The 21,650-nt window shown below is 37.1% G+C and overlaps 1 protein-coding gene across 1 annotated transcript in view; it reads left to right on the top strand.

Annotated features, from left to right (window-relative positions):
* The window catches only part of plce1 (phospholipase C, epsilon 1), a 141,480-nt gene that overhangs the window by 61,560 nt on the left and 58,270 nt on the right, over positions 1–21,650 (top strand). The window contains exons 6-7 of the mRNA XM_061966740.1: positions 4,683–4,885; positions 6,150–6,283. Of these exons, the coding sequence (XP_061822724.1) occupies positions 4,683–4,885; positions 6,150–6,283 (337 nt within the window). The remainder of the gene's footprint in view (positions 1–4,682; positions 4,886–6,149; positions 6,284–21,650) is intronic.

The raw sequence follows: 21,650 nt of genomic DNA, 5'->3' as shown, positions 1-21,650 counted from the left end.
AACAGGACTTGGCGCCTGCACACAGCGCAAAATCTACCCGTGCCTGGTTTACGGACCATGGTATTTCTGTTCTAAATTGGCCCGCCAACTCCCCTGACCTTAGCCCCATAGAAAATCTGTGGGGTATTGTGAAAAGGAAGATGCAGAATGCCAGACCCAAAAACGCAGAAGAGTTGAAGGCCACTATCAGAGCAACCTGGGCTCTCATAACACCTGAGCAGTGCCAGAAACTCATCGACTCCATGCCACGCCGCATTAACGCAGTAATTGAGGCAAAAGGAGCTCCAACCAAGTATTGAGTATTGTACATGCTCATATTTTTCATTTTCATACTTTTCAGTTGGCCAACATTTCTAAAAATCGCTTTTTTTGTATTAGCCTTAAGTAATATTCTAATTTTGTGACACACGGAATTTTGGATTTTCATTTGTTGCCACTTCAAATCATCAAAATTAAATGAAATAAACATTTGAATGCATCAGTCTGTGTGCAATGAATAAATGTAATGTACAAGTTACACCTTTTGAATGCAATTACTGAAATAAATCAAGTTTTTCAAAATATTCTAATTTACTGGCTTTTACCTGTATACACTTACATGTGTGTGTATATATATATATATATATATATATATATATATATATATATATATATATATATATATACACATAGTCACCCTTGAATCTCCTTATATAACAGCAGTTTAGAACATTGTGACATATTTTTTATTTATTTACGTAATTTAAATCTAATTTTAGAAAATGTACAATAAAAAAACTACAAAATAAATTAAATCCCACTTTTGAATGTTCCTAAAAACACTGCATACGGTTTTATGTAAGGGGTACCACTTTTGCTTGTTTGTACAACTTTTCATCACAACCCTAAATTGGGATTCGGGGTTGGGAGCAGCTGCCACTGGGGGCTTCTAATTTACTTTCTCTGGACTTAAACCATTAGCATTTCCTGTCCACTCTGCTCTGTAACATGAGCTACAGAGCTAGTGCGCTACAGTTGCAGCTAAACATACTGTTGCATTTCTTTGTTTACTGTACAGTAGTACCAGTATGTAAATGATTGACCCTCTAACAGTAAATGTTCATTCTGGCAATACTACTTATGGACACCAGTAAAAGATGAGCGTCTACATGTTGTCACTTTCTGACTGTAAGTCCAGTTACCGTAAAGCTGCGTATAGCTGCATGCATGAATATGTAAGTCATTTTGATTGGAAGCAGGTCTCTATGTCGTGCGCCCGAGGATGAATGTTTGTTTGTCCACGCATGTGTGAAGACAGCTGCCGCGTGTCCATCAGAGAGACAGCAAGTTTGTCCTTTGTTGTCGGCCTCTCTTCTTACACTCGCTAGTGCTCTGCGTCCCGTGGTCCATTAGTCATATCTTTCAAGATGTTTGCAGGATGAGGAGAAACAGAATAAAAGTGGAGTAGGGGGGAAAAAAAACATTGTACCTTTTTAAGCTAGATTTCAAGTTGGGGTGCTCAAAAAAATTCATAATTAAAAAAAAATAAAACAACAAATTCAGAATACATTTCTAATAAATTAAAAAAAAGTTTGATCTAAAAACGTTGTTTTAATAAATTTTTAAAATATGTTTACAAGCCATCTCCGCACTTACCTCCTACGTCAGCAACCAAGTGGAGCTTATGTAACCTATTTTGAAAAGTTTTTATTGCATTTTGTATATCAGATAATATATTGCAAGAATCTGTTTGAATCGAGAATTGATTTTGAATCAAATCGTCACCCTAACAATCAGATTTGAATTGAATTGTGAGCAGTGATGGGCAAACTACTTGGAAAATGTAGTAAGCTAAGCTACGGGTTACTCTCGAATAGATGTAGCTAAGCTACAGGGGAAGCTACCCCCGGAGAGTTGTAGCAAGCTACACGGCAAAAGTAGCTTGCTACATCAAAGCTACATTTAACAGCATTTCTAACTATGGGCCCACATGTATAATGTCAATGTTAATGTAACTGAGAGTGTACAAATGGGCCCATTAATGGAGTCCATTACTATTAACTATCTGTTATTTAGCGGGGGACACCCTACAACTACCTCTAGGGGTCCCCGTACCCCACTGTATGCATTTTAGTTTGCCTTTTCTTTGGCCCAGCCCTTTAATGTTATTAATTTCTCTGTCTACAGTAAAAACACAGCATCTATTTATATCTTCACAAAGTTGTTGTTTGGGAACAGTTTGTAATAGTTATGCGCAGTAAAACTTTTTTATGAACTCAACTCACCTTAAGGTGTTTTTCAAAATGTGTGTTGGACGTCTTAGATGAAGAAATCAGTTATGATTTTGGTTTACAGAATTAACAACTAAAAACTAAGATGTTGGCCATTGTTTTCTCTAAATGCATACATTTTTCTAAATATGGCCAAGGACATGTATTATTGTGGATTTTCTGCACGTCATCTTCATCACTAAAGGAAAAATCGAATACGCGGGAGAGAATTCTTCTGCCATTTTTAAGTATGTTTTTTTATTTTAAGTCAGTTTGAAGCGGCCCTCTGTCTCCGAGTCTGTCGTCATGTGACATGAGTGCGTGACTGTTATGATTTTGCTTCCAGGTTTTGATGACCCACCTTACCTTGCCTCTGATTGGCCAGTCTGTAATGTGTCACCCTAACCTTAGCCAATTGTGTCTCATCATAAGAACACCAACCAATCATCATGGATTTTCTCCATATGTATGGATGTTGTCATTCATCCAGGTCATTGTATTTTGTTCGTATTTTTTGGGGCCTGGATTCGCAGTCCATTTACCCTTTTTATCGCTTGTAGCTTTGATGTAAGCTACAAGCTACATGGGTCTAAAAGTAGCTAAGCTACAGAAAAAGCTACTCGTTCAAAAAGTAGCTAAGCTACAGAAAAAGCTACTCGTTCAAAAAGTAGCTAAGCTACCGCCAAGCTACTGGGAAATGTAGGTAAGCTACATAGCTTAACTACATGTAGCTTGTTACTGCCCATCACTGATTGTGAGTTATTATAAAATTGACATCCCTAATACTTGTCTGCAACCTGCAGAGGTGCCGTTAATTCTGTCTCAACTGTTTGACTATAGAACTACTTTATTCTGCTTAAGACTACACTGGCATTGAAACAGGAGTTCAAAACATTTAATACTTTTAATTCGTTTTATTGAAGTATTTCAGTTTTAAATTAACTTTTTTGTCAGTTGATTTATTCAATTTGAAATAAAAGATCAATGAAAAATATACACAATATACAGTAAGTGGATAATACAATTATTTAAAAATGAAATAAACATTCAATAATGATAATAAATGATTTAAAAGAATAAAAAACATACTTTTAAAAAGTAGCTCATGTTCCTCATCTTTCTGTCATAATTATCATTTTTTTCTGTTCATTGCTTCTTGTTGAGTATATTTGAATAGCTACAATAGCTCCATATAAAATCAAATTGTTTTTATTGTACATGACATAAGTCTATGAAATAGTGTATAAAAAGTAATGTAAATACAGTCACAAAACTCATATACAGTAGGTAAGGTTGTGTTATTGCCTCGTTCTTGTGAGAATTCTGCATGTGAATGAAGCATTAGGGAGTGGCACTATCCAGGCCTAGCTGCAGTGTGCTCAAACAACCACCAAGTAGCATCTGTGAGCAGATAATATTGTATCATCTCTTTCTCTTAAGGACGTATCAGGTCGGTAGTGCATTTTTCACACATTCTTCACTCACTCGCCCAAGTGAAAGATGAGGCAAAAATACCACCTTACCTACTGTATCTGCTCTTGAACGACTGCACATAAAAGGATGACAATTTGTCAAAACACGTACCTCAACGGAGGTACTGTACCTGTGCTGTTTTGTTTTTTTACAGATACACCACAACATGTATTGGCTTGAATTTTTTTCACACCTAACTTTAGGGTGTTTAAATGAATCAGCACAACATTTAGTACACACCTTTGGGAGACTAGCGAGCGTATGTCTGTAAAATTTTAGCAAGGTTGATTAAAAAACATTGCCGCCATCCAGGGACTTAGCTTCTAATTGTCCATTAGTCACTGATATGTCTAATGATTGAGTGATTGCCACAATGGTGAGTTTTGTCTTTGCACTCGGTGAGCCAACCGTTTCGCTTGAAGTGAGTCAATACGCGTGGAATACAGTGATTTCATAACAGCCTGACAGGAAAGGAATGCAGGCTATGCACCATACAGGCCAAGTGCACTGTTTTGCTTTTTAGACTTATCTCTTGGACATGGACAAAAATGCATTGTTAATCTCGTTGACTTTATGTCTACTGCCTGTTGGCCAGTGCGCCGTTTCTGAAGACATTAGGTCAACGTTCTGATGGTCATAAGCAAAGCATCCTAATGGAGGACAGGCTATTTGTCTTAATACTTCATTGTTTGTTTTTTGAGTTTTTAGTGTTGATCCTCTTGAAACGTACTGGCTGCAAGCTCTCATGTCCTCCTGGGACTGTCCAAATCTGATGACCCAGTCTCTTTACAGGAAACCCATCCCTCTTGTTGGACCCATTATGTAAAATACATAATGATTCTTAAGTAGATCCTTATTTGGTTAGCTTTGTTCCACAAGAAGATGTTGGGATAAGCAAGAGAACTACAGGATGGGAATTTGTACTTTAAAAAAAAAAACCTGCTTCTCACTTCTCCACAGGTAGTCAACAATGACCAGGACGCAGCCCAACTTAACCTGACTCATCCCGCCAAAAAGCTGCTGCTGCTTCTGAATCGGCCCGCATGCATCAGCAACTTCCGACATTCCTGCTGGCCGCTGCTCCCATTCAGCGCTCGTCTACCAGGACTGTATCAGGACCGCATCCTTCCTGAGCACAGCCAGGGATCTTCTTGTCCACCCAGGTGGTACTCCTCTTCTTACTATAAGACACATACATTTTTTAACAAAATATTTTTCGAAATAAAATATTTTTAATGAAATAATTAAAATATATATTTTTAATACAATAAATGAATGTTTTAGATCAACTAATATTTGTTTACAAATCTAATCTAGCTGTACTTACTATACAACAAATATTTTTTTGAATAAAATATTTTTTGAAATAAAATATATTTAATGAAATAATTAAAATTTATATTTTTAATACAATAAAATACTGTTTTTAATAAATTAAGTTGTTTAAATTTTTTTATCTAGCTCTACTAACTACAAGACACATTTTCTAACAAAATATTTTTCAAAACAAAATAAAATGAAATAATTAAAATGTACATATTTAATATAATAAAATGTTTTGATTAAATAATTGTTTAAAAATCTAATGTAGCTTTACTTACTACAAGACAAATAATTTTTTAACAAAATATTTTTCAAAAGAAAATAAATATTTTAAACATCCATCCATCCATCCATTTTCTACCGCTTATTCCCTTCGGGGTCGCAGGAGGCGCTGGAGCCTATCTCAGCTTAAACATAAAAGTTTTATTAAAATTATTTTTTTAACACAATAAAATGTTTTAAATATAATAATTGTTTTAAAATTCCCACTACCACCAAAATCATATTTTTTATTTTAAAAAAGACCTAAAAACATGGACTAGGTTTTTTCCCAGTAATGTTTTATTTAATTATTTTTTAAGTAATATAAATAGTTCATATGTTTGTGTGGATTTTAAATGGTCACATACAGTTGCACTTGAAATAAAACTTTCAATATATCTTTTTAAAATATTTGATGTGTTCAGCTTTTTCAATTGCTGCTGTTTTGTAAGCTCATGCAGGGTTAAAAGCCTTATGATAATGTAATTTACATTGGGAGACACAGTGAAAGGGTGGGATGAATTAAGTTGTGCTCATTCATTATTTTTTTCAGACATGTTGGAAGTGTAAATTTGTCATGTACTTTAATGTAACATGGTTGAGCATGTTTGAAATAATCTCCACCATTACCATCAATCAATTGGGGTTGAATAATGTCCAGAGGAACTGTAGTCTGCATCAGGGATACTTTGCAATGTTTACATTATTTACACACACACACACACACACACATGCAGCGTTCTATGTGTGAATCAGTACTCAGCTGTGCTTGTGAGAGAAAACTCCCTTTACATGAGTCACCCCCATTTAATTCTGCTTTCTTATTTTTTCCACTTCTTGTAGGTCTTATCTGGCATCTGATCATAGGACGTCTGTGTGCTCCCTGCTGACCGGAGCCCTTCTGGACGCCACGGCCGCCCTCGGGGCTCGCTCAGGCCTACCTTGCCCATTTGGCCAGTCCCCCAACATGCTGAAAGGTGAGTGTCATAACAATATTAAATAAGGTTATTTTGTAGGTTTTAGTATTGATAACCAGTGTTTAAGCTAAGGCAAGTCTGTGGGTGCTTCTTGCATTCCCTCTTTTGCGGATCGCAATGTTTACCTTTTGAGTTCATGTATACAGCAGGAATAAAAAGGCCTCGTGACATCACAACAGCTCATATGACGTGACTCAGCGTCCAGTCAGTTACTCTCTGCAGTGATGTTACAAATGTAAGCTGAGCCTGGACGTTATAGTCCACTGGCAGCGCGCCACGGGACAGGCTGTCTCTGCAGGAGGCCCCCCCCCCCCCCCCCCCCCCCCCACATGCACACTGTCAGCACACGACCTCGTACGTCTTTCTCAGTGAGTCTTATTCATGCAAAAAGTGACCCTAGCGCAAGCAAACGCGACCATATACAGTGCATGGACATTTTTTAGATCTTGGCAAGACGACAATCTTGACTTTTATCTGCTACCGTGTCTTTTGAAAACATTCTCAGATGGGCTACAAGGGACTTAGTTTGTAAGGTTAAAGTCATAATTGGATGTTATAGGAGACATTTTGTTCTTGTTTGGATGGTACGCTAATTTCTTTCATACCATATATGGTCAGAGTTTCTTCACTACACCGTGTTTTGTGTGTCTAACGTGTTTTTATATGGACCGTCCAGTAAATGCTGCAGAAAAGACCTTTAAGGATGAAACTCTACCAAAGCTTGCCTGTACTTTATTATTTTTACTTTTCTACATTATAGGTAATATTTACAAACAAGGTCAATGTTGCAAAAAATACAATTATAGCCTTGCCGTTCATTCGAGTGGCTGTTATTTCCCAAATAGCTTTATGTCCTCCTGAGAATCCGTGTCTTGTATTTTGCATAACAGTGCTATTTATTTTCAAAATGAGAGGGACAACCGGTAGAAAATGAATGGGTGTGTAACTCTGACAAAAGAAATGTCAACTGCAGAGGTTGCTGGTTGTCAAGAGGTTGTAGAACAAGTTATTTTTTTCTTTCCAGTGGTAAACAAAGCGTTCTGTGAGCTCTCTTTGACCAAAATTTGGATACTTACGACTTAAGCAACGTTTAGCGCTGTTTTTTATTACGCCATCAAGTTTCAAGATTTGTCAAAAATGTGTGAACTACTGTTAATATTATCAGTAGCGATGTATACAGAGTAGGGATGTCCGATAATGGCTTTTTGCCGATATCCGATATTCCGATATTGTCCAACTCTTTAATTACCGATACTGATATCAACCGATACCGATATATACAGTCGTGGAATTAACACATTAGTATGCCTAATTTGGACAACCAGGTATGGTGAAGATAAGGTACTTTAAAATAAAATAAATAAATTAAAAACATTTTCTTGAATAAAAAAGAAAGTAAAACAATATAAAAACAGTTACATAGAAACTAGTAATTAATGAAAATGAGTAAAATTAACTGTTAAAGGTTAGTACTATTAGTGGACCAATCATGTGTGCTTACGGACTGTATCCCTTGCAGACTATTGATATATATTGATATATAATGTAGGAACCAGAATATTAATAACAGAAAGAAACAACCCTTTTGTGTGAATGAGTGTAAATGGGGGAGGGAGGTTTTTTGGGTTGGTGCACTAATTGTAAGTGTATCTTGTGCTTTTTATGTTGATTTAATAAAAAACAACAAAAAAAAACAACCTGATACCGATAATAAAAAAACCGATACCGATCATTTCCGATATTACATTTTAACGCATTTATCGGCCGATAACATCGGCAGGCCGATATTATCGGACATCTCTAATACAGAGTACCGGCATTTTTAGGTACCGATTCCTGATAGGGTCTGTCCAAGCAAACCGAGGAAATTCTGGACTAATGATGTCGGTACTTTTTTATCCAGCTGATTGTCGTAATTATGACGTGTGTGTTGAAACATTCATTCAGGTGCCGCTGCAAAGCATAAAAAAAGACACGGCGGAAAAGCCAATCGGAGTCGCCTCATTTTCGGTTACGCGGAAGCAAACAATCATAGATTCACGTGTCATCGGAATAGCAGGCGGAACCAATGTTTGCTAAAAGCAGATTGTAAATGCGGAAAGTCGCGAAAATTGTCGTAATGTGATTGAGATGCTGTCATTGAAGGGAAAAGGGGAAATCATGTTTACCGTGCACTTGACAAACACGCAACTCCATGGAGCTGTGCCAGCCAGGGTCCATCTCGCTATACACAGCCCTGCACCGTGCACTTTTGGGGCCATTTTTGTGCTTGCCTGCGGGACACACGGCCACCTCAAACTACCAAACTAACTCCAAAATACAGACCCGAACATTTCCCAAATGCCTTTTACGTGTCAGCTGCTATGTTTCTCTTTGCAAATATGATGACTACTTACCCCTAGAGGGGGGGGGGGTTATATGCGGTCCTCTCCAAGGTTTCTCATAGTCATTCACATCGACGTCCCACTGGGGTGAGTTTTTCCTTGCCCTTATGTGGGCTCTGTACCGAGGATGTCGTTGTGGCTTGTGCAGCCCTTTGAGACACTTGTGATTTAGGGCTATATAAATAAACATTGATTGATTGACTTGTCGCCATAAAGCTGTGTGAAAAACACATGCTCCTACTGCAGCCATTTGTGGACTCAACCACCGATTAAACGGCTTCATTGGTAACTTGACAGCTTCTAATAGTATTTAAGCATTTAGCATTTAAGTCATATAATTATCCATGAAGTTGCTCAGAAGCAAGATCTGCTGACAGGTCCCTAGTCGCTGTCTAACTGATTCCCGAACGCGGCCACTGCTAGTGCTCACTGCTCTCCCCACCTCCCAGGGGGTGAACATAGGGATGGGTCAAATGCAGAGGATAATTTCACCACACCTCGTGTGTGTGTGTGTGTGTGTGTGTGTGTGTGTGTGTGTGTGTGTGTGTGTGTGACCATCGTTGGGACTTTAACTTTTAACTTTAACGCCACTCCCTCAGGCCGCGTTTGCGTGACATGAAAACACATCTTGCTTAACGGCACACCCACCTAATATGCTAATTGACTGTATTAATGTGGTATATGATATATTTGATATGATATTAATTATGATATGATGTACAGTACCATGTAAAAGGTATGTGCTCTGCCTACATGAATATTATTTCCATCCGAGTGTAATTGTAATGAATATACATACAGTGATGGATCTGTGTGGTCTTCACAAGATGATGACATAACTGCATTGCACTGCAAACATAGTTGACTTGTTTAAGAATTAAAAAGCTGCTGTTGATTAAAGACTTCCCTGCTGTGAGATGTTACATGATGTTAACCTCTTGTGCCAATAAAAATTGTAATAAAAATGCATTTTAAAAATCTTTATTTACACTAATGACATATAGTACCAATAAGAGTACCGATAAATACCAATATCGATAAGGTTATCATATCGATAAAATAGATCCCTAATTACAACCTCACAACAATAAACAGCCTTAGCTGTGATTGTGAATGAGAAAACGCTCATGCCGAGGTAAGCAGCTTGTTTTTTTCTTTATCGTTCACTCTTCAACATATCAGAAACAACAAAACACTTTATCTTTTACATATATTTTTTTTCTTCTACTCTGGCGTTGTACTTTTATTAAACAATCCTTGCTGATACTGCTCACCAAAGCCAAGGAAAAAGCAAATGACCAAATATAATTTCAAAAAAAAAGTTTTAACCGTACCATTTGTACGATTAAAAGTTTTAGTCGCTGTTTTGTGTGTCTGTAGCTTTAAAGGGGACCTATTATGCAAAACAATTTTTTCTTAGCTATTTGCACCTGTTTTTGTGTATTTAGGATTTGCACAATTCCGGAAAATTTGAAATCAAACCAAGGAGACATTGCGGAGATATTTATAAAGCAATTTTGTCTTCCTTCAGACTTCCTCCAAACATTTCGTTTGTGCACAATATCCACTTTTTACATATAAACTGCAACGTTTAACATAATAGATGCCTTCATTCGTTGGTTGCATTGGTTGAATTGCATGATCGACAAACCGAGATAGGAATAATACAGCTTTGGCCACTCCGGTGCAGTGTTCCTTTTAACAGCTGTTTTTAATTTAGTTTTCTTTTGACAAAAATGTCATTTAGTTTTAGTCCAATTTTAATCTAAATTGTTTTAGTTTTAGTCAACAGAATCACATCATATTTTAGTAAGCTAAAATTACAGTAAATTTAGTGGACTAAAATATAAAGTATAAGATAAAGCCTCTTTAAAGTTTATTTGAAAGCACCATTATTTAGACTACCTGCAAAAGAATGATGTCGGTAGTAATTTTTTGCTGCACACGACAATGTGTATAAATATCTTTCAGACACTTTTTTTATTTTTTATGCAGTGTCTCTCGCCAAGCAGGTGTGTATGTTTGTTGTGAAACGTTACATTCCCTCATTATATTTTATATTTAGGTTTCTGTTGATAATCAACATTATAATAGTGCTAGATTAGTTTCTGGGGTTCCTCAACTTTCCATTTTGGGACCTCTTATTTCTAATTCATATCAATAGTTTAAAAAAATGTTTGCGAGATGATACTTGTCTTTTAATATCCCATTCCAATCTTCATTTCTTGACAAGAGAAGCAAATTAACTCTCAAATATTTCTGAATGGTCTAAAATCAATACATTTATTTTTTTTAAACTAATTGAATGATTTTTAATATGAAAAACAAAAGTTATAATAAAGAAGAGGTTACATTATTTATTGGTGGCATCAAAATGAGCTTGTTGTCTAAAACGCAATTTTTAGGAGTTATTGTTGATGAAAAACTTGGAAAGAATACTAAACTTGTCTGTCGCAACATGATGTACAGTATTTTGAGTAAAGTTTGTTTTATTGATCGTTCTTGTATGTTGACACTATAGTTTAATATATCCACATATAATGTATTATAATAGTATTTGGGGTGCTACTTGTCATTCATACCTTTTTATAAAATATTCTTAATCCCCCAAAAATCCTTAAGAACAATGCATTTTTCAAATGGACGATCTTCATATGCTTCTCTTTTCAAAAAAAGACAGTATTTTGACAATATTTAATGTGAACAAATATTCTATATTCATATTTATGTACAAGTTTATGTACAAGTACAAGTTGACCTGCTCAGTGACCTTGTGGTTAGAGTGTCCGCCCTGAGACTAGAAGGTCATGAGTTCAAACTATGGCCGAGTCATACCAAAGACTATAAAAATGGGACTCAATGCCTCCCTGCTTGGCACTCAGCATCAAGGGTTGGAATTGGGAGTTGAATCATCAAAATGATTCCCGAGCGCAGCCACTGCTGCTGCTCAGTGCTCCTCTCATCTCCCAGGGGGTGAACATGGGGATGGGTCAAATGCAGAGGTTAATTTCACCACACCTAGTGTGTGTGACTATCGTTGGGGCTTTAACATTAAGTATGTACATTTGTTTATTGATTTACCAATAGTTTTTCATACTTTTTTTTTTTTTTTACATTATCTTCTGATATACATACTTACTCAACAAGACACTGTCATGACTTTTATGTACTTTTATGTAGAACGTCAACTAATAGATACATGTTAAATATAGCAGTAAAAATTAAACATGTCCTCTACACATTTTACTTCCTCATCTCACAAGGAAAAGCATCTGATTGGCTCTCCTTCGTAACAAACTCCCCGCTCCTCTTTCACATGTATGCTGTTAAAGAGCTGTGATTACCGTATTTTTCGGACTATAAGTCGCAGTTTTTTTTCATAGTTTGGCCGGGGGTGTGACTTATACTCAAGAGCGACTTATGTGTGAAATTATTAACACATTACCGTAAAATATCAAATATATTATTTAGCTCATTCACGTAAGAGACTAGACGTATAAGATTTCATGGGATTTAGCGATTAGGAGTGACAGATTGTTTGGTAAACGTATAGCATGTTCTATATTTTATAGTTATTTGAATGACTCTTACCATAATATGTTACGTTAACATACCAGGCACGTTCTCAGTTGGTTATTTATGCGTCATATAACATACACTTATTCAGCCTTTTGTTCACTATTCTTTATTTATTTTAAATTGCCTTTCAAATGTCTATTCTTGGTGTTGGGTTTTATCAAATAAATTTCCCCCAAAAATGCGTCTTACTCCAGTGCGACTTATATATGTTTTTTTCCTTCTTTATTATGCATTTTCGGCCGGTGCGACTTATACTCCGGAGCGACTTATACTCCGAAAAATACGGTAGATATATTCCGAATTTGTCCCACGCATCTACAAGACGAAATTAAATATGATTGGAATTTGTTTCTGTCAATATTTTCGTCTCGTTTATATTCTTTAACTAAATATGTCAGTTGATTGTGTTATTGTCTGAGTTAGGGCTGGGCGATATGGCCTTTTATTAATATCTCGATATTTTTAGACCATGTCACGATACACGATATATATTTCGATATTTTTCCTCAGCCTTGAATGAACACTTGATGCATATAATCACAGCAGTATGATGATTCTATGTGTCTACATTAAAACATTCTTCTTCATACTGCATCATATATGCTCATTTTAAACTTTCATGCAGAGAGGGAAATCACAACTAAGTTAATTTAGCAAAAGTGTATTTATTAAACAGTTATTAAGCAGTGGCACAAACATTCATGTCATTTCAAAACAGAAAGTGCAAGATTGTCAGAGACATTTTAAAACAAGCTATGGGTGCACTTTTGTGCATGACGTCACTAAGATGACATATCAAAAAAACACAAATTAATGTGCACTTTTTGTACGGAACGCCACTGCAATATTTTAAAACAAACAAAGTTCACTTTTGTGTATGATGTCACACAAAATATTTAAAAAACTTTAAAATAAAAATTAGCTGCATACCGTATTTTCCGGAGTATAAGTCGCTCCGGAGTATAAGTCGCACCGGCCGAAAATGCGTATTAAAGAAGGAAAAAACATATATAAGTCGCACTGGAGTATAAGTCGCATTTTTGGGGGAAATTTATTTGATAAAAGCCAACACCAAGAATAGACATTTGAAAGGCAATATAAAATAAATAAAGAATAGTGAACAACAGGCTGAATAAGTGTACGTTATATGACGCATAAATAACCAACTGAGAACGTGCCTGGTATGTTAACGTAACATATTATGGTAAGAGTCATTCAAATAACTATAACATATAGAACATGCTATACGTTTACCAAACAATCTGTTACTCCTAATCGCTAAATCCCATATGTCTAGTCTCTTACGTGAATGAGCTAAATAATATTATTTGATATTTTACGGTAATGTGTTAATAATTTCACACATAAGTCGCTCCTGAGTATAAGTCGCACCCCCGGCCAAACTATGAAAAAAACTGCGACTTATAGTCCGAAAAATACGGTAAGTCAATTGACCAAAACTGTATTTTTTAAACAGTTATTAAGCAGTGGCACAAACATTCACGTAATTTCAAAACAGAAAGTGCAAGATTGTCAGAGACATTTTAAAACAAGCTATTAGTGCACTTTTGTGCATGATGTCACTAAGATGACATATCAAAACAACACTAAATTAATGTGTACTTTTTGTATGGAACGCCACTGCAATATTTTAAAACAAATAAAGTGCACTTTTGTGTATGATGTCACACAAGATATTTCAAAAACTTTAAAATAAAAATTAGCTGAATACCGTATTTTCCGGAGTATAAGTCGCTCCGGCCGAAAATGCGTATTAAAGAAGGAAAAAACATATATAAGTCGCACTGGAGTATAAGTCGCATTTTTGGGGGAAATTTATTTGATAAAACCCAAAACCAAGATGTCACACAAGATATTTCAAAAACTTTAAAATAAAAATTAGCTGCATAATAGGAAATCAAATTGTGTACGTCCTTCGCTATGTGGTAGTTATCTCCTTCTGTTGACTATTTTTTTTCATACCGTGTTGATGTGGAAATGGAAGACACCAGGCTCAATTGAGTCAGTGCTGGTTGCTTCGGTATTTTGTTGGTGTGGCACCGGCCGAGATGTTGACATGCGGAGTTTCAAGCACTCCTTATTCTCTAGCGGGTGACTTTTCAAATGATGCTACAAATTAGTAGAGCTGCTACTTTTTGTAGCAACGCTTTTGCCGCATATTTGACATATTACGGTTGTCTGTTCAACATCTTCCCGCTTGAAGCCAAACCACCGCCAGACGATGGACCCAGTGCTCTTTTTTTTGGGAATTAAATATTCTTCCTCCATTTGTTACCAGATTGGCACCTTCTCGCTCTCGTATTACCACTCGCATCGCTCCGCTTGCACCACCTGCTACAGCTAACCTTACCCATGCCGCTACCGCTCTGCGGGGGCGTATGACGTTGCATGCACGACAGCATGTGACGTATGTAAGAAGGTGCGCTTGTTTTATCTCTCTGTGAGAAGGAGAGACAAGAAAGAGTGAGAAAAGCCTGTAGTGTAATGCCCGCAGCTAAAAGCAACTGCGTGAGAATGTGCACTCGAATACTCACGAAATAGTCATTTTCTACATTGCACAGAGACAAACCCACGATATATCGAGTACCGTATATTTGATATATCGCCCTGCTCTAGTCTGAGTCAACGTGCCTTTGTTTGGATTCGTTATCGTCTTTTTTTTACCTGCTCTGATGTAAAGAAAATATATAATGAACATATTCCAGCCCAGGGCGAGCACAATTGCATTCTATCATACATCCCTGTTGCTTAACGCTCCAACTGTACTGCCTGACTCTTTGTATTTCTGATTGGTTGTCTGCTTGATGGAGCTCTGGCACATGGCCGTGAACTATGTATGGCGCTGGGGGGCTGGGAGGGGATAGTGGGCGGGGGGTACTGTACGTTGAGAAAGAGAGCGAGAGAATGAGTGAATGTTTTCAAAGGATTCATGTTAAGAGTGTTTACTGAGGAGGCCAAGCAGAGATAGAGCCACTCACAGTAGGAGGCTTTGCTGGGAGATGAGAGGCACAGAGCTGCTACAGTAGGGGGAAGACGGACTGCCGGTGGGCTCCAGTGTGCACGGGTACACCTCTTAAGACCACTGAAGTGTCAGCGCGGGAGGTGGAGTGGTCAGCTGCATGGAGCAGTAACATGAAGCACTCAAATAGAATGGACCTCAAGCTGATCAGTAAGTAGACACTGTCTGCGTGTCCTCGTGTCTTGTTCCTTACTACTTGCAGTGCGAGCAGTCTTTCTCCTGCTATACTGTATATGTGGATCTTCAACATGTATGGTGTATGATATACTGTCACAATGTTTGCTTGGATTTGGTGTATTTACAGTATGTGCTATCACTTTTTCTTCTCTGTCACATTTTTGTGACAGGTGCACAGTTTGGGGCCTCAGATTACATTTTAGCCATGTCTTAACAATACAATAAAAGAAAAACAAAAAGAAATTTAATCAATGTTTTTTTTGTCAATTATTTCTAATCAATTAAATAATAATAATTTAAAAAAAAGTATGACTAACCAAGTCATACACGATTTAATTTTCATTTTTTATTTTATCATATTAATTTATTAGATTAGTATAATATTTTGGATTGACACAATTCACAGAAGAAAAAATATTAATATTTTATACAAAATTATTATAGGCTCCAGCACCCCCTGCAACCCACAAGAGGGACAAGCGGTAGAAAATGGATGGATGGATGACATTTAATATTAAAACATTTTGAAAATTGACATTTTTATTTTATTATGTTTATTTATTAGCTTAGCATAATCTTTTAAAAAACTCACAAGAAAATATGCATATTATTTAAATGTGTTCATATAACCGTTGCCATGCACATTTTGACCCATTGACCCAGGAACTAAATATGCCATCATGCCAAGTTTACAGTCGCTGTGTACCTTTTGTGTCGTGTTGACCCAAACAACTGCGGTCACAAGGTCAAGGATAAAATATCACACTTTTAAAAAAAATCAAACACTTCCTGTATTTTATTGCCAATTAAAATTGAAAGGGTTAGAGCTGTTACATATTTACAGTATCAGCACTTTTCCATCGATGCTAAAATGTTGTTAGCATGATATGGTTTGAATGCTACGCTTCCGTGCAGACGGTGTCCACTTATAACTCAGTTTACAATGTGGTGATTGTCACGGCAATGTGTGTGTGTGTGTGTGTGTGTTCCTTTTGATGTGCACGTTTGCGTGTGTGTGTGTGTGTGTTTCAAGGACTAGGCGCTTTACTTTGACAGATCAACAACATTTCCTGGTTCGGAATGGAGGCTGCATGGACATTTTGTGGGAAATAGTCGGTTGTAGATGCACAAATGTTTTCATTTGTCATAATAGATATACAAGTGTGATTTGACAGAATAGTTTTTAGTTATAGCAGTAGATTCCTCACCATGAGTGATAGTTACATATTTTATTTAACTATTTAATCAGTCAGTTACTCCCCTCTGAATCTCAAAAAGACATTTTGTAAGAAGTTTGGTATAGACGTTTTTTCTTGTGTTCCAGTAGACAAAGCACAGTATGAAGGCTTACATGTGGTAGTTTGGTGCAGAAGAACGTATATATATATTGAGTCTTGTCAAAAGCAAATGTTTAGGGGATCTTTTCATCAAGTTTTTGAAATCGATTGATTGATTGATTGAAACTTTTATTAGTAGATTGCACAGTACATATTCCGTACAATTGACCACTAAATGGTAAAACCCGAATACGTTTTTCATCTTGTTTAAGTCGGGGTCCACGTTAACCAATTCATGGTAAAGACAGTGGTTACTATGTTCGGAGGAGTTTGGCGTGGAAGAAGATGTGTGTGTCTATGCTGGCACCTATGTTGTTCTTTCAAAAGCAACATTTCTTAATGTTCCTGCTTGTAGAGGAAGGATTTCTGTATGTGCCTGCGAGTTGAGTCTCTTCACATTCAACAGAACTCATTTTGTGTTGTAAATGTCACATCTTTGTCATCCGGCTCGAACCGGCAACCACAAATAATACAAATTGAGCAGCACTGGCCAATTAATTCAATGTATTTGTAACTAATTCATACTTGCCAACCCTCCCGGATTTTCCGGGAGACTCCCGAAATTCAGCGCCTCTCCCGAAAACCTCCTGGGACAAATTTTCTCCCGAAAGTCTCCCGAAATTCAGGCGGACCTGAGTGACGTGTCGACAGCCTGTTTTCACGTCCGCTTTCCCACAATATGAACAGCGTGCCTGCCCAATCACGTTATAACTGTAGCGTGATGGAGGGCGAGTTCTTGGTTTCTTATGTGGGTTTATTGTTAGGCAGTTTCATTAACGTTTGTCTGCCGTAAACGGCAATGTTGTGACACTCTTAAACAGGACAATACTGCCATCTACTGTACATGCATATGTGACAATAACGCCTAGGGCTTTTAGAGAGTGCACAACTGCGCACACAACAAGGAGACGAAGCAAAATGCATCATCAGAGAGGGTGTTCAGCATGGTTAGAAAAATAGTGACAGAGAATAGAACAAGGATGGACAATTCAACCCTTAACTCAACAATGAGTAGATGAGTGTTATGTGTGTGTATATGTGTAAATAAATGAACACTGAAATTCAAGTATTTCTCTCATTTATATGTATATATATATACATATATATATATATATATATATATATATATATATATAATAAAATAAATATATATATATATATATATATATATATATATATATATATATATATATATATATATATATATATATATATATATATATGAAATACTTGACTTGGTGAGTTCTAGCTGTAAATATACTCCTCCCTCTTAACCATGCCCCCAACCACGCCCCCGCCCCAACCCCCCACCCCCACCTCCCGAAATCGGAGGTCTCAAGGTTGGCAAGTATGAACTAATTTAATAATTAAAGCCCTAGGCTGTCAACTCATTGTCCAACGCAGCTCTTAAGGCGTCAGGAAGTGAGGTTTACACAATGTACTATCACACGGCTACACTAACTGGCACCTTTCTGCTTCTTTTTAATAACCACGTTGACTTTATCATTTTTGTACTGAGCAGCCGGGAAAGAAAAATATACACCACTTTCCTATGAGCTCAATAAAGTCCAGACCCTTTTCTATGGTTATCGTCATATTTCTCCTAATTCCTCCTCAAGTTTTGCTGATATTTTGCAACTGTTTTTGTTCCCTTTGTTCTTTAATGTTTCAATGTGCTATTAACAGTGAAACCTCAGAAGTCAGTCTATAAATTAATCAAACTGTTGCAATCGTACTGTACAGGCAACAGTAAAGCGTAAAATTAAGTACTCGTTCTTAACTTTGAGGACACGTAGTAGCAGACATGCTACAAGGTTTACAGCATATGCCTGGAAGGTTCTTCCCTTCACATTAACACTGGACCGGACTATTGTTGTGTAGATGCCGATCTCCGTTTCTTTTACTGAAACTGCCGACTTATATTACTTCAGGGTGGACATCTCTTTCCTACGTTGCAATAAGTTACATTTCCTGTTCTATGGTTATCATCATATTTCTACACTTTGCAACTATTGGTACATTTCTGTGGTGGGATCACAAACAAGTAAACGTGAGGCAGTAAATTCACCAGTTGCGCTCCCATCTGCCAACTTTTGAGGCACTATTTCCAGATTGTACGACTTAAGAGGTGGTTCCACTCTCCAACCAGTCCTTTCTCTCCCATGCTTTTGTCACACGGCGCCCCCTTTTGATTTGGAAAACAGAGTCTGCCTCAAAATAGCGATATGAATTTCATGACCACGTTGTCAGTCATTCATGTATTCGTTCTTTGCTTGGGGGAGAGACAATCAAAGCAGCTTTAACGCACTCTCAAGAGGCTCTGAGGAACAGGATGAAAAGCAGTGATATGTATTATTGTCTAATGCATGAGCTGGGGTTTTGTGTGCTTATTACACCTCATGAATAACGAAGCTGCTCAAGGTTTGGATTCAGTTTAAAAGAAAAAACCCTTGACCTTGTTTGCACAGGAAGTGCGAGCCCCCCTGCTGCGAGGCGGAGGCGAGAGGAACCTGGAATAAAAGCGATGTTCATGCATCATTCACCTGTCACGTGTATGCATGCATTAGCATGGAAACAGCTCTAAATGTGGTGGGCCGGACATCCTTATTGGCAATTTCCCATAAATAACATTTGTTTTGACATAATTGCACTCTGGGAGAAAACGTATATGCATGTTTCTTCTTGCATCCAAAAGTTTTTTGTATATCGTCTTGTGATATTGTACAGCCAAACATTGTGTTTCACTAGCTATTCTCTATACACATGCATATACGCTTTATTAAGTGCCCAAACAAAGAATCCCACGTATTGGTAAATCAGCCTTTTTTTTTATCGAGTATGACTGCAAAATAAGCCACCATGGGGCCAAAACAGTATTTTGATAAAGATGAGAAACACTATAGAATTCAAGAGATAACTTGTAGCAAAGTACAAAGGTGGCGTCTGCTTGGCCCCTCCCTCCATTCCTCCTCCTGTGCTCGTCACCAACAAGAATCTCAAATAAATGCAAAAAGTTATGTAAAATGTTTATCCATTTCATTGGTCATTTTTATTATTTTGCATTGTTTTCTGCATGTAAAACTGTTATTATAAAATGTATTTTTTGATTGATTGAAGCTTTTATTAGTAGATTGCACAGTACAGTACATATTCCGTACAATTGACCACTAAGTGGTAACACCCGAATACGTTTTTCAACTTGTTTAAGTCGGGATCCACTTAAATTGATTCATTATGCAGATATATACTATCATCATAATACAGTCATCACACAAAATAATCATCAGAGTATATACATTGAATTATTTGCATTATTTACAATCTGGGGTGTGGGATGTGGAGGGGGGGGCGGGGGGGGGGGGGGTTAGGTTTGGTTGATATCAACACTTCAGTCATTAACAATTGCATCATCAGAGAAATGGACATTGAAACAGTGTAGGTCTGACTTGGTAGGATATGTTCAGCAAGTAGTGGACATAGAGAGAGAGAGATACGAAAGCATAAGAATAAGTATCTACATTTGATTATTTACATTTGATTATTTACAACCCGGGGATGTGGAAGGGGGAGGGTGTTAGTCTAGGGTTGAAGTTGCCTGGAGGTGTTCATTTAGTGCGGTTTTGAAGGAGGATAGAGATGCCCTTTCTTTTACACCTGTTGGGAGTGCATTCCACATTGATGTGGCATAGAAGGAGAATGAGTTAAGACCTTTGTTAGATCGGAATCTGGGTTTAACGTGGTTAGTGGAGCTCCCCCTGGTGTTGTGGTTATGGCGGTCATTTACGTTAAGGAAGTAGTTTGACATGTACTTCGGTATCAGGGAGGTGTAGCGGATTTTATAGACTAGGCTCAGTGCAAGTTGTTTTACTCTGTCCTCCACCCTGAGCCAGCCCACTTTGGAGAAGTGGGTAGGAGCGAGGTGTGATCTGGGGTGGAGGTCTAGAAGTAATCTGACTAGCTTGTCCTGGGATGTTTGGAGTCTAGATTTGAGGGTTTTGGAGGTGCTGGGGTACCAGGATTTTGTGTTAATATATGGATTACTGGAATGGATTAATTGGATTTACATTAAATTAGTACCTCAATTTATGAGCTTAGTTGGTTCTGTGACGGAGCTCTGAACTCAAAACACTTGTATGTCAAATCAATGTCTGCCATTGGAAAAAATATCAATTTAATTCATGCTTGGTCCCTCCAAAACAGCACATCTAAAAACATTTTTTTTTAAACCTTTTGAAAATAAAAACTAATCAGGGACAAGAAATATTGTATAACAATAGAATATACTAGCAACAACTAGTAGTTTTTTTTTTAGTAATGTAATAACAGCCTCGGAGAGTGGACTTAAGGTGTGTCATTCCAGCTGCGCCAAACACACCATCAGCAGATTCTCCATATTTTCATGGATAAATGTCAGCCGTCTCGATATTATTTTAACTTTCTTTGCTGGCGTTAGACTTACCGGTAGTCTGTTTCAGTATGGTGAAAACTAGCAGTAATATGCTCGGGTTTTTGCACCAAGTTAGCGACACATTTTTGATGATTTCTTTATTTAATTCAATGAATATCAGTTTCTTCTTCTTAGCAATGTCTTTCACACTCACTAGCTAAAAGATCATTTAAAGCATAACAATTATCTCAAAATATTCTTAAATTGCGGCCTTCCTAAGTGGAGGTACCACTGTATTTCTTACGGGAAAGGTTGCTTCGGTTTTGGTGAACGTTTTGGATTACTTACCAAAACAGCGGTACCACCGTAATCATTTTTTTTTATTTTTTAGAAAAAACTGCATGTCATCTTTGTATTGTAGGTGATAAAGGTATTAACTTTGTTAATTTTTTACTTTGTTGTG

This window comes from Nerophis lumbriciformis, linkage group LG11 (genome assembly GCF_033978685.3).
Source record: "Nerophis lumbriciformis linkage group LG11, RoL_Nlum_v2.1, whole genome shotgun sequence".
NCBI lineage: Eukaryota > Metazoa > Chordata > Actinopteri > Syngnathiformes > Syngnathidae > Nerophis > Nerophis lumbriciformis.
Note: the sequence above shows the minus strand (reverse complement) of the source record. Positions and strands in the feature narration are given on the sequence as shown.